This window comes from Ruditapes philippinarum, unplaced genomic scaffold, assembly GCF_026571515.1.
Source record: "Ruditapes philippinarum isolate M1 unplaced genomic scaffold, ASM2657151v2 ctg559_1_1_1_1, whole genome shotgun sequence".
In the NCBI taxonomy this organism is placed as follows: domain Eukaryota; kingdom Metazoa; phylum Mollusca; class Bivalvia; order Venerida; family Veneridae; genus Ruditapes; species Ruditapes philippinarum.
The window spans coordinates 90360-103556 of NW_026867237.1; the positions used below are offsets into that span (position 1 = coordinate 90360).

The following is a 13197-nucleotide window of genomic DNA, read 5'->3' on the forward strand; positions in this document are numbered from 1 at the left end:
ACCGTTCATTTTGTTCACTGGTCACACATTTTGTAGTTTTAAGTAATGTAGTTTCTACAATATCTGAATTACACGGTTAGTTTGTTGCAATGCAATGCGTTATCAATAAACCAATCAATCAATCAATCAATCAATCGATTAATCAATCAATCAGTTAATCAGTCAATCATATTGTAAATGATTCAGGTAGCGATACATAGGCAAGATGGAAAGTATGGAGATTGTGATAGAGGAAACTCGTTTAATACCAACTATGAAGTAAAATACTCTAGAAGGGTACGTGCATTGTCTTTTCTTTAAAGGCTATAAAGTCATGTCTTATGAAATATTTTAGATTTATAAAATTTATCAATATCAGTACAATTATATTGGTGCAATAATCTTATGGTCGATTCTCGGAAGAGTTATTACATAGAATGTCTCTATCATTTAACATACATGAATATTGCACGTAAACAGAATAAAATGTTCAGGAACCAATTATTATTTTGCTATTTCAAGTAGGGTTTTGTCCGTATAGCAATGATTTCGTGTATGTGCCATTTGCTCCTAACGAAATTTACTACCATATTTATTCCATACAAATATTATGGAAGTTTTTTCATTTTTATTTCAAACAATACTTTTGGCAGCAGATATATAGCTTTATACAAAATAAATAAAATGGAGTAAGTATATTGTTTTCATTTTGGTTATTTAAACATTGTTGATAAATAGACAATAATAAAACAATGAAAAACTGAAGTCTACAAAAGGTTTTAACGTTGTTCAGTTATTGCTGTTTTTGTGTGCTTTCAATGGGTACATTTGTAGTTTAAACTGGTGTCAAGAAAGTCTTAGTCTTTTGATAACAATCTTCCTCACATTTTTCCTTCTTATTCTTGTTATTTTAAGTTAACCCTCAACTAATATCATTAAAGTACTAAAACTAAAACAATAATACAGTTATAATATTGTGAAAAAATAAATCATTCAGGGCATGCATTTTTTTTATGCAAATCAATGCCAGCTCACCTGACTGATTGGTTAGGTAGTAAGCCAATCAAAATGTTTATTGTGTATTTCAGGCATGTCAGATTTTTTGTGAGATTTCAAAGGTAATTGAGATTTGCAATTGCTTCGGTAATGGAGCAGAAGAATTCCCTGGAATCAAAAACAGTACCATGAGACCGTGCCGATCAAAAAGTGGTATGCTCTTAATAACGGTCATAAACATTGTATAGTTTCTTTGTAGCAATATAGACATTCAATTAAATTAGTGTAGAAAAAAACTAACGAAAGAAATCATTTCATGATTATTCTATGCTCCAGAGCTTTTCTGATATTTTGGCATGGAGCATTACCTGATCAAGTAAAAAGAAACTGGGAACGTAGATGCATTTTGTTAAATTACAATACTGAATTTATTTTCTATATGATATTTGTTTTCAGAGGTGTTGTGCATGGTTGATATACAAAGACAGTTTGAAAATCAAGTTTTATCCTGTACATGCGACAATCCTTGCGAGTACGTCAATTCAAAATACATTCTTATTTCATTAACATACTCAAACGTTGAGATCTCTCTAATCCGGTGCCAAAGAGCATGGGTAATAGATATTGCCAATAAATACAATCCTTTGATGACGTCTCGTAATTGATTATTTGTTGTATTTACTTTAATAAAGTATGTCATTCACAACTCGGGATATTGTCTTGTTGTGCTACATTTTCCTTTTAGGGATATATTTGACATAGTTAATACATCTACATTTTATATGAACGCTATCAATAAGTTGTCTCATTTCGACATCTAGTGTTTATCTTTTCTATGATTAAATAAACATTAGAAATTCACGTTGGTATCGTTACATTTCAGCGAAGTTCATTATTTGAAAGCTACAAGCCAAAGACAATGGCCGGCTGACGAGTATGCGGTAAGACCCCATGCTGTGTTGCATTGTTTCTTTTTTTAACACACTTTCATCTTCTAAGAAAAATACGTCAGCTTTTAATAGATGGTGTGATTTTGTCATATTAATACTTAAATTAAGAGTATGATTTCTAAAGCCGATGAAAATTCAAACTGAACATGCGTTGACGTATTTAATTATTGTATAAATTGCGAGCTCTTACACTATACGGAGAAAAGATAACATTGAATTATAAATATACACATAAAATTCAATGTTTGATATATAAAAGACACAATGTATAATTTATATCAACGATTCCCTTGCGTTTATAATATTGCGCAAAAAGTACATTTACACAAGTTGTTTTGCACGTTACTAATTGAATGACGTGCCATTTATTACATATTGCAGATGGTTTTGTTAGAAGGAATATGTGAGAGGGACAAAGATGTCTGTGTAACGATGAGAAAGGACATCAATGACCAAAATAAAATAAAGTAAGCTTGATATTTTTCTGAACTCTACAACGTATCTATATTGCAAATTGCCGATGGTTCTATCTTGTTCCTAAAATAATGCTTTGAGTGGCAGCAGGTATATTAATTAAAAAGTCAGAAAGTCGCAATGTGATAACAACAGTGTTAGCGTGGCTTAAACCTCTCCCGAGGGGAGATACTGTTAATCAACTTAAGTGTTGTAATGTACAACAAATACAGTACACACATCTTATACAATTTTACCTGAATTGTGTTGATTACAAAGACTTAAAAGTCGTTTTTATGCAAATTGAAATAAATTTCTGAAACATTTCATATCTGACTGTGTCTAAACATTTATTTTGTTTAAGACGGTGCTAGGGGGCATGGACGGTAACTGGCACTTTCCAGTACCGTTCATGAAAAGGCTCAATCAAGTCGAACCTGCAATATTTTCAATTTTGTCGGTTTTGGGCGTTCTTTAGGGATTCCGTTTTTTGTATTTTATCTTTAAATTGGATTCTTACTTTTACTCATATAAGTGTATATTCTAAATAACCTTTACTCATTTAAGAATGCTTTAAGAAAATAAAACTATGAAAGATGTTGCACGGTTCATCTAAAATCACAGTATTTTATGAAACTTTTATCGTAAAATATAGATAATGGTCTGAGATTATAATGCATTTACCTTAAAATAAAAGTCAAACACTTGTACAATGAACAAAATTAATTTAACGTTAATGTCATTGAATTAAAGGCCTAACCGGAAAGTGACGTAAGTTTTGTTTAATTATGGTTCGTATAACAAAGTAAGTGCATTTGTAGTTAACTCAGTGTAGTAATATCACAAATTTGACAGACATGCAAAATAATGTTTACGGGACCATTAAAAGGAAGCGTCTTGGTGTTAGGAATTTTAAGAGAATGAAATTTAAATCTTGTAGAGTATACAGGTATTTGTGTTGTATCACAATTTTGTGAAGTCTGCTTGATTATTACCAACAACAAAATTTTCAATAGCAGTGATTTAAAAAAGATAACAGTTCATATATTTTTTCTCATAAAAGTAAAAGTTAGATGAAGAAAAACATTTTTGGTAGTATTTAAATACAATTTTATAATTAAACCGATGGAATTGATATGATTAGTAAAGCATTTACGGATGTTGAATATTTGAATAGTTTCATTATAATTATATAAATTTATACAGAATTTACAAAAATATGAATTGATACAAGCATATAACTCTCGAACAGTATTGATTCATGCATGCTCCACGTTAACACAATTTCGACTTTAGCTTAAATGTGCTGTAGAACACTTGTAGACAAAATGGTGGAATGACTGAATGTTGTTGTTGTTAAATGTTAGAAGTATTTAACATGCTCCTTGTAAGGAGCCATATTATGACACGTCACAATATTTTTATTTAGTGACATGATAAAACGAAAAGATTCAAACTTCCATAGTAATTTCATGTAGCATCCAGAAAAAGGTAATTGGTGCGCTTTATATAATTTTCTTGGATATTTATTTAATAAAAGAGTGCATGAATTAAAAGTAAAAAAGGCAGACATGTCCGCACACAAAAATATAATATCACACATTTAGATGCTTGTACCAAATATCCAAAATGAAAGAAATGATTTTGTACATTAATAAGTAGCTGCAGTAGAACATGTTTAACTTTTTATAAACAAAATGTATTAATTTAAGCAATTCATAGGAACACAAATGAAACATCATCATGGTTAGATAGCCATGTCGTTTTGAAATTCGAAGTGTATTAATAAGTACCAGTTCATTTGCGCAATATAGAAAATTGTATCATTTTTAGAATTGCATTTTGAAAAAGCTCTTTTTGGGGGACATTTTTCGTTTTATTCACATTTTCACATTTTGCTATATGCACATTATAGGGACACTGTTTATATTTGTATTATTATGCCCACATCCACAATGTTTGTGATATTGTCATTTGAATATCTAAATCGTGTTTTTCCTTCTCTAATAAATGATGCTATTTATCTTATTTTTCCTCAAAAAAAGTTATAAATGATGCAAATGTTTCACGAAAATTTATTTTCCTTGCTTTTGAATGATAACCCCATTGTGTGTTGCTTTTTATTTGTCCTACATTAAAATGTGAACTAACATCAATTATTTTGTGTTCGAAGAACCTAGTCGTCACAAGTTGAGACCATTTGAGATAATATGGAATCTAATAAGATCATCAAACACCGTATTATGTTTGCTGTAATACAACATTTTATTTATACGTTTATCCAGGAAGAGCACGTGGTTAAATAGAGTTTTAAAATAATAATGTATTTGCATATTGCTTCAAAGTTATGATTCAGAATAAGCTGCAATCTTGAAATGTTTATATTTTTTGTTTTGGTACTTTAAACTGTTTAACAGCTATTATACTTGTAATTTGGACGTATTGTTTTAATTACAATAACTGGTATATTGTTCATTTCAGTAACAATTTCTTGAAGCTGAATATTTACTACGAGGATCTCAATTACGAAAATATAACGCAGGTCCCAGAAATAGAGGTATAAAATTGAATCATGATATAAATACTGTTTATCTTGGTCCGTAATCTAATATCAGTAAAGACTACAGTAGTCATTTTCAATGGTATTGCATTTTTTTAAATTTGAAGTGAAGTAGTCGCGTTTTAAATACGTAACCTATATCTCCAAAATCATGTTATGATGTGTATTTCTTTTGCAATTGTCCTTTCGCAAAACAAGAGAAACTTGGTTGATTCTATACAGTTATTGTTACAGTGTTCAAAAACGTCTTATGATATGTATAACTGTTAATTTATAATCTTTTATCCGTTTTAGGTTCAGCAGTTTTTATCAGATGTGGGCGGAGCAATTGGCTTATGGATAGGTTTGTCAATACTGAGCCTTTGTGAGCTTGTCCAACTATTCGTCGAGTGCTGTGATTACGGTATTCATAAAACTGTTAGAGAAAGACGTCAAAACAAAAAGAGACTTAGAAAGGAACGCAAAAGACATGGTGAAACTAATGGGCACAATGCTGCTGCAAAAGATGAAAGTCTTTGGCCAAGGACAAACTATGGATATGACGATGAAAGTTCTCGAAATAAATTTCATTATTCCAATAAAGATCGTGATCCACATCCGCGCCAAGGTCATTCTGGAAATGACGCTGTTTATAATAGACCTTATACGGAGGACTTCAATGGTCACACCTATTATTCTGGGAGAATTTGAAAAAAAGAAGAATGTACTAGTATTCGCTTAATTTGATTTCTTGAAGAACCTTGGTAACTTTATCACATGTTAACCTATTAGTTAAATGAAAGTTTGTTTTTAATGAAATACATGTTATTGTTATATTTTAATTCGAGTATTTGTTTAAGTTTCTGAAAATAAAAAAAATGCATTTGTTTTGTTTCTAAACCATTTACTTAGCTTATTAATGTTATCCGCTTCTTAAATGAAATATCACCAATTTAAACTAAATTCGTAAAATAAAAGTACTCTCAGTCCCTTCAATATTCGTTCAGAAGGAATTTCACACTTTGGAATTTTGTGTTTAGAAAAAAGATTATTTTCGAATAAATAATTAATACGATAACTTGTACCAATGAAGCATTTATGATTAATATTGATCCAAATATACATCAGTATTATCAGTTAGTAATAAAACAGTTTCCTTTTTTATTAAAAAGGAACTTAAATAAGCAAGAAGAAGATAAAGCAAATAATTCATCAGATTAATAATGATCTATTCATCCATTCTTGTAAAGTAAATGATATTTATGGCTAAATTGTACAGGCCTAGTATATAAAAACATGAAAAAATACGAAAAAATACGAATTTAAGGAGAAAAACTTTATTCTTTGTTTAACTACAGTATTTTACGCTGCAAATATCAAACAACCCATGAAACTTGTTAGCCCGCCACCATAAAGAGCTCCGTCGTCATGTACCACGTGTTTAACCCAAACCTGATCTCCAACATCTAGAAGCAGAGCAATGGTGACAGAGCCCTGCTCCGGTGGACCGCCGATATCATCAACGTAGCCCCTGCTACGTACACTCCATTCTTCATGATCCCTACATGTAATTCGCCCTTGTCATTCCAGTAGCTGGAAATGGATGTTGAAACGATGTAAAGACCAGCTGTTGGTGCAACAAAGACACTTGAAACGTTGTTGTAGCCACCACCAATGTTTAGTTTCACGTTCGGAAAAGGAATAGTAGATCCAACATGAATGTGTTCCAAACCGGAGTCTTGATCAAGGGTCGCATGAAAGGCAACTGTCTCTAAGTCTTGCGCTAGAAACCGTTTCTTCTTTTCTTCCATCAGCGTTTCGACGTTTGTCTGCATGAATTGGTCTGTAAAGCAAACACTGTTTCATGTTTATAAAGAAAATATAGTTTAAATAGATATTTAACTTTTATTTAATGCTTGCATATCTATTTAAATAGGATCGATTGAATAAGTTTCATACAGTTATCATGTGATGCTGAAATAGCTTTTAAACATGCTTGAACGACAGTCGATGACTATATGTTAATACGCTATTTATGTAATAGCTAATTTGTTTATTTATACTCCTGACAATTTCTATGTGTTTCATGCTCTAACTAAAAATGTTCGCAAACAGTTTCATTTTTTTTTTCAATACAGTTTTTATTAGTTCAATACGATGCTGTAATTTTTTGTAAAAAATAATAAATTCGTTCAAACTACATTTTTTTCTTGTGTCAGACTAGACACCGTATGCAATATATGACGGTTAGCCTAAGAAATGTTTTTTGATGTGTGTTTAAAACACTTACTGTTTAACTTTGTGATAAGAGCGTTCTGTTCTTTGATGTGTTTCTCCTGGTCATTCAAGCGGCGTTCTAGGTTTTCATTTTTCAGTTTCTCGTCATTAATGATTTCTTCAAATCTAGTGTGTGCAGTGCGTTCCTGGAGCACTTCTAGCTGGAGACGACGTATTTGTACCTCTTGTTCTTTAACCACAAGATTTCGTTTATTTTCTGAAGAAAAAAGAAAGAAAAGAAAAGAAATGATATGCTCACAGAAAACAGCATGTGTTAGTCATAGTACATGTAATAGTAACAGATCTTGAAAACAGTGATCCTCATTCCTCAAAAGGAAATGAAAACAAAAGATTGAAGGTGAAAAATGACAGACTAGGTTTTATTGTGTATGTTCATGGGATATAATGAAAGTTGCAATAACTCTCACACCCCACGCCCTCGGTACCGACCAAAGCGGTAAAACAATCTGGAACACTAAAAATATGAGATGCTGTGACTGTGTTCTCAAGGACCAGAGAAATGTAACAGATTCATAATTATATAACGTCTTTCTTGGCATCATTTAATATCCTTTATGACAAGACAGAGAATTTATATTATATGTTGGTTAAAAAGGCAACCTAAATGTTTCAATCGAAATGCAATGAATGGTAATAAAATAATCAAGTTATGAAGTTGCGTTAAGAACATATTTGTTCATCAATTATTGACTCTCACAAAATTAATGAATGAATTACGTTCTTCAAAAATAAAATCTCAATAAGAAACGTCTTTTCACTGTTTTTTTTAAATGGTTTGGTTTAAGAAAGTAAACCTCCGTAGAAATCCTTTCCTAAGATATTTGATACAAAGTAAGAACTGCCATTTATAAAATGATAAGATAGATTATGGTGAACTGTAAGTTAGTAGCTAACTTCAGCATACAATGATTGTTTTCCAGAAATAAAAAAAGTCACTTACCAGCATTTTCTAATTTCTCCACTCTCACTAATAACTGAGATAGTTTGTCAAAATCATTCGCAGTACAGCCATCTAAAGAGACGAAAATTAACACAACTATTAATGTCAACATTATGGCACCAGTGTGATCATCATTTTAGGCTAGATAAGTTCTCTTATCTTATTGTTCAATGTCATTCAAGCATTCGTTCATAGTCGAGATCAACGAGTAAACACTCCATTTAGGCAATTGTTATCTTAAAATCATAGACGGGTTTCCAACCTTTGCTTTAGAATTCATTTGTACACATAAAATCAAACGTGGCAACAAAACACGTTACATCTTAAGCCTCAGTGGAACTACATGCATGCATGCATATAAGCCGTTAAGTGCATAGGAAAGTTATATCTGTACAGCTGAATCTCATTTTAAGCTTCTAAAATCATTAGTACCAGTCTAAAAAGATGTTGTGCGCAATTAAATTACGACTATATTTAAATGAAAAATTAACATCCATATGAACAAATTTGTAAAAGGAAAAATCAGAAAATATCATTTACGTTACATTTAACATTACGATAAGTGGTTCATTCCGTTTTTAATCCGTTAAACTGTATATCAATTAATCATTGTTTTCTAAAAGCAATCCGACCAAATCAGAATCAGCTGCAAACAGACCTCTCGCGTGCTTTCTGTCAAAGAAGAACACTTAATAATTATAATATTATGTAATTAAACGCCTCTTTGATTTCATGGTGACACACAATTTATCGGAACAATGGGCCTTATACCAAGTGAATATATGTACCTATGTTATTTATTTATGAACATGACACATATAAAAAATTATCACAATAATTTAATTTACCTTATTTTATTAATCTTTGTTAATGTTTGAAGTAAAAGAAGAAAAAACACCCCTTACAGAGTTAAGATAAAAAAAAAATATTTATACGACAAAAAAATAATCAATTGCTGCGGGAATACCAATTAGAAAAGATATAGATCTAAATCAATTACAGACAGCCTAACAAGAAAGACAAATGATGTAACTATTTTCCGAAATAATTTCCGCTACGATAAGACATCAATAGAATCTTATTTATCTTTTTATGCGTTTAACTGTTAATTAATGATCGTTTATCTTTTTCAGGTTCAGCAGTTTCTTTCTGACGTGGGCGGAGCAATTGGCTTATGGATAGGTCTGTCAATACTGAGCCTTTGTGAGCTTGTCCAACTATTCGTTGAGTGCTGTGATTACGGTATTCATAAAACTGTTAGAGAAAGACGTCAAAACAAAAAGAGACTTAGAAAGGAACGCAAAGGACATGGTGAAACTAATGGGCACAATGCTGCTGCAAAAGATGAAAGTCTTTGGCCAAGGACAAACTATGGATATGACGATGAAAGTTCTCGAAATAAATTTCATTATTCCAATAAAGATCGTGATCCACATCCGCGCCAAGGTCATTCTGTAAATGACGCTGTTTATAATAGACCTGGTACGGAGGACTTCAATGGTCACACCTATTATTCTGGGAGAATTTGAAAAAAAGAAAATTGTGTTCGCTTAATTGGATTTCTTGAATAACCTTGGCAACTTTATCACATGTTAATCTATTAGTAAAATGAAAGTTTGTTTTCAATGAAATAACTGTTATCTTTTTATTCGAGTATTTGTTTAAGTTTGTGAAAATAAAAAAATGCATTTGTTTTGTTTCCAAACCATTTACTTAGCTTATTAATGTTATCCGCTTCTTAAATGAAATATCACCAATTTAAACTAAATAATATTATGTAAAATAAAAGTACTCACAGTCCCTTCATTATTCGTTCAGAGGGTATTTTACACTCTGGAATTGTTTATTTTATTAAAAAGATTATTTTCGAATAAATGATTAATACGATAATTTGTACCAATGAAGCATTTATGATAAATATTGATCCAAATATACCTCAATATTATCGGTTAGTAATAAAACAGTTTCCTTTTTATTAAAAAATAACTTAAATAAGCAAGAAGAAGATAAAAGCAAATAATTATACAGATTAATAATGATCTATTCATCTATTCTTGTAAAGTAAATGATATTTACAGCTAACTTGTAGAAAACATGAAAGAATACGAATAAGACAAACAGGTTAAAGAGAGAAACTTTATTCTTTGTTAAACTACAGTATTTTACGCTGCAAATATCAAACAACCCATGAAACTTGTTAGCCCGCCACCATAAAGTGCTCCGTCGTCATGTACCACGTGCTTAACCCAAACCTGATCTCCAACATCTAGAAGCAGAGCAATGGTAACAGAGCCCTGCTCCGGTGGACCGCCGATGTCATCAACGTAGGCCCCTGCTACGTACACTCCATTCTTCATGATCCCAACATGTAGTTCCCCCTTGTCATTCCAGTAGCTGGAAATGGATGTTGAAACGATGTAAAGACCAGCTGTTGGTGCAACAAATACATTAGAAACGTTGTTGTAGCCTCCACCAATGTTTAGTTTCACATTCGGAAAAGGAATAGTAGATCCAACATGGATGTGTTCCAAACCGGAGTCTTGATCAAGGGTCGCATGAAAGGCAACTGTTTCTAAGTCTTGGGCTAGAAACCGCTTCTTCTTTTCTTCCATCAGCGTTTCGACGTTTGTCTGCATGAACTGGTCTGTAAAGCAAACACTTTTCAAGTTTATAATGAAAATATAGTCTTAAGAAATATTTAACTTGAACGTTTGCTTGCATATCAAAATTTTATTTAAAATAGGATTGAATAAATTTCACACTTTATCATGCGATGCTCAAATAGCTTCTAAACATGCTTGAACGACAGTCGATGACTATATGTTAATACGCTATTTATGTAATAGCTAATTTGTTTATTTACACTCCTGAAACATTACATTCTAAATGTTTCATGCGCGAACAAAAAATGATCGCAAACAGTTTCATTTTTTTTCAATACCATTTTTATTAGTTCAATACGATGCTGTAATTTTTGTAAAAAATAATGAATTCGTTCAAACTACATTTAGTTCTTGTGTCAGACTAGACACCATATACATGACGGTTAGCCTAAGAAATGTTTTTGACTGTGTGTTTAAAACACTTACTGTTTAACTTTGTGATAAGAGCATTCTGTTCTTTGATGTGTTTCTCCTGGTCATTCAAGCGGCGTTCTAGGTTTTCATTTTTCAGTTTCTCGTCATTTATGATTTCTTCAAATCTAGTGTGTGCAGTGCGTTCCTGGAGCACTTCTAGCTGGAGACGACGTATTTGTACCTCCTGTTCTTTAACCACAAGATTTCGTTTATTTTCTGAAAAAAAGAAAGAAAGGATATGGTATGCTCAAAGAAAAACAGAATCTGTCAGTCATAGTACATGTGATAGTAACAGATCTTGAAAACAGTGATCCTCATCCCTCAAAAGGAAATTTAAACAAAAGATTGAAGGTAAAAATGGCAAACTATGTTTTATTTTGTATGTTTATAGGATAAAATGAAAGTTGCAATAACTCTCACGCCCCACGCCCTCGGTATCGACCAAAGCGGTAAAACAATCTGCGACACTAAAAATATGAGATGCAATGTTCTCAAGAACCAGAGAAATGCAACCGATTCATAAATATAATGTCTTTCTTGGTATCATTTAACATCATTTATGGCAAGACAGCGAATTTATATTATATGTTGGTTAAAAAGGCACCCTAAATATTTCAATCGAATGGCGATGATTGGTAATATTTAAAATATCAAGTTATGTAGTTGCGTTAAGAACATATTTGTTCATCAATTATTGACTCTCACAAAATTAATGAATGAATTACGTTCTTCAAAAATAAAATCTCAATAAGAAACGTCTTTTCACTGTTTAAATGGTCTGTTTAAGAACGTAAAACTTCCGTAGAAATCCTTTCCTTAGATATTTGATACAAAGTAAGAACTGCCATTTATAAAATGATAAGATAGATTATGGTGAACTATAAGTTAGTAGCTAACTTCAGCATACAATGATTGTTTTCCAGAAATAAAAAAGTCACTTACCAGCATTTTCCAATTTCTCTACTCTAACTAATAACTGAGATAGTTTGTCAAAATCATTCGCAGTACAGCCACCTAAAGAGACGACAATTAACACAACTATTAATGTTAACATTATGGCACCAGTGTGATCATCATTTTAGGCTAGATAAGTTCTCTTATCTTATTGTTCAATGTCATTTAAGCATTCGTTCATAATCGAGATCAACGAGTAAACACTCCATTTAGGCATTTGTTATCTTAAAAATCATAGATAGTTTTCAGACATTTGCTTTAGAATGCATTTGTACACAGAAAACCTAAAACGTGGCAACAAAATACGGTACATCTTAAGTCTCAGTGGAACTACATGCATGCATGCATATAAGCCGTTAAGTGCATAGGAAAGTTATGTCTGTACAGCTGAATCTCATTTTAAGCTTCTAAAATCATTAGTACCAGTCTAAAAAGTTGTTGTGCGCAATTGAATTACAGACTATATTTAAATGAAAAATTAACATCGATATGAAAAAAAATTGTGAAATGAACAATCAGAAAATATCATTTAAGTTACATTTAAATGTCCTGTAACACAATTTTTTCATGGTTTCATTTCATAAATATGATGCTCAAATTAAGATTTGTCAATATTGTAAGTTCCAATAAGCATTATTTATAAAGATATTACCGAATTTAACATTTCATGTAAATAAAGGGAGGTAATTAGAAATTTATTTTCTATAAATTCTAAGTCAATTTTTCCGATAAGAAATGAATGCATATAATTTATTGATTAAATATAATGTGCACAAATATCACTACACATTTTACATATTCTTCGATGTTTGGAAATTGTTTTGTTTGCATAATTATATACATATATAATTTTTTGCAAGTGTGGGGCCTCAGTGGCTGAGTGGTTAAGGTCGCTGGTTTGAGATCACAGATCCTTCGCCGCTGTAGGTTCGATCCTCACTCGGGTAGAAATCTTTCATGTGAGGAAGCCATCAGGATGGCTTACGGAAGTTCGGTGGTTCTACCCAGGTG

At 31.5% G+C, this 13197-nt stretch overlaps 3 protein-coding genes across 4 annotated transcripts in view; 1 reads left to right on the forward strand and 2 right to left on the reverse strand.

Annotated features, from left to right (window-relative positions):
* The window catches only part of LOC132735370 (amiloride-sensitive sodium channel subunit beta-like), a 45298-nt gene extending 39661 nt beyond the window's left edge, over positions 1 to 5637 (forward strand). The window contains exons 8-15 of one of the 2 annotated variants that reach the window (XM_060722310.1): positions 187 to 276; positions 1068 to 1188; positions 1432 to 1507; positions 1859 to 1916; positions 2307 to 2392; positions 3132 to 3149; positions 4860 to 4935; positions 5233 to 5637. In XM_060722310.1, the coding sequence (XP_060578293.1) occupies positions 187 to 276; positions 1068 to 1188; positions 1432 to 1507; positions 1859 to 1916; positions 2307 to 2392; positions 3132 to 3149; positions 4860 to 4935; positions 5233 to 5628 (921 nt within the window). In that variant the 3' untranslated portion in view covers positions 5629 to 5637. The remainder of the gene's footprint in view (positions 1 to 186; positions 277 to 1067; positions 1189 to 1431; positions 1508 to 1858; positions 1917 to 2306; positions 2393 to 3131; positions 3150 to 4859; positions 4936 to 5232) is intronic. The other variant, XM_060722311.1, reaches the window with a different exon arrangement.
* Positions 5638 to 6238: 601 nt separating this feature from the next.
* LOC132735371 (uncharacterized) lies at positions 6239 to 8335 on the reverse strand. The gene is made up of 3 exons (XM_060722312.1): positions 8156 to 8335; positions 7208 to 7411; positions 6239 to 6760 (listed from the first exon to the last, which is right to left on the reverse strand). The coding sequence occupies exons 1-3, from the start codon at positions 8265 to 8267 to the stop codon at positions 6384 to 6386; spliced, it is 693 nt and encodes a 230-aa protein (XP_060578295.1). The 5' UTR covers positions 8268 to 8335; the 3' UTR covers positions 6239 to 6383.
* A 1948-nt stretch (positions 8336 to 10283) lies between these two features.
* On the reverse strand, positions 10284 to 12328 carry LOC132735369 (uncharacterized). The gene is made up of 3 exons (XM_060722309.1): positions 12175 to 12328; positions 11245 to 11448; positions 10284 to 10799 (listed from the first exon to the last, which is right to left on the reverse strand). Exons 1-3 carry the CDS (start codon positions 12284 to 12286, stop codon positions 10318 to 10320), a joined length of 798 nt encoding a protein of 265 aa, XP_060578292.1. The 5' UTR covers positions 12287 to 12328; the 3' UTR covers positions 10284 to 10317.
* Between the last annotated feature and the right edge of the window lie 869 nt (positions 12329 to 13197).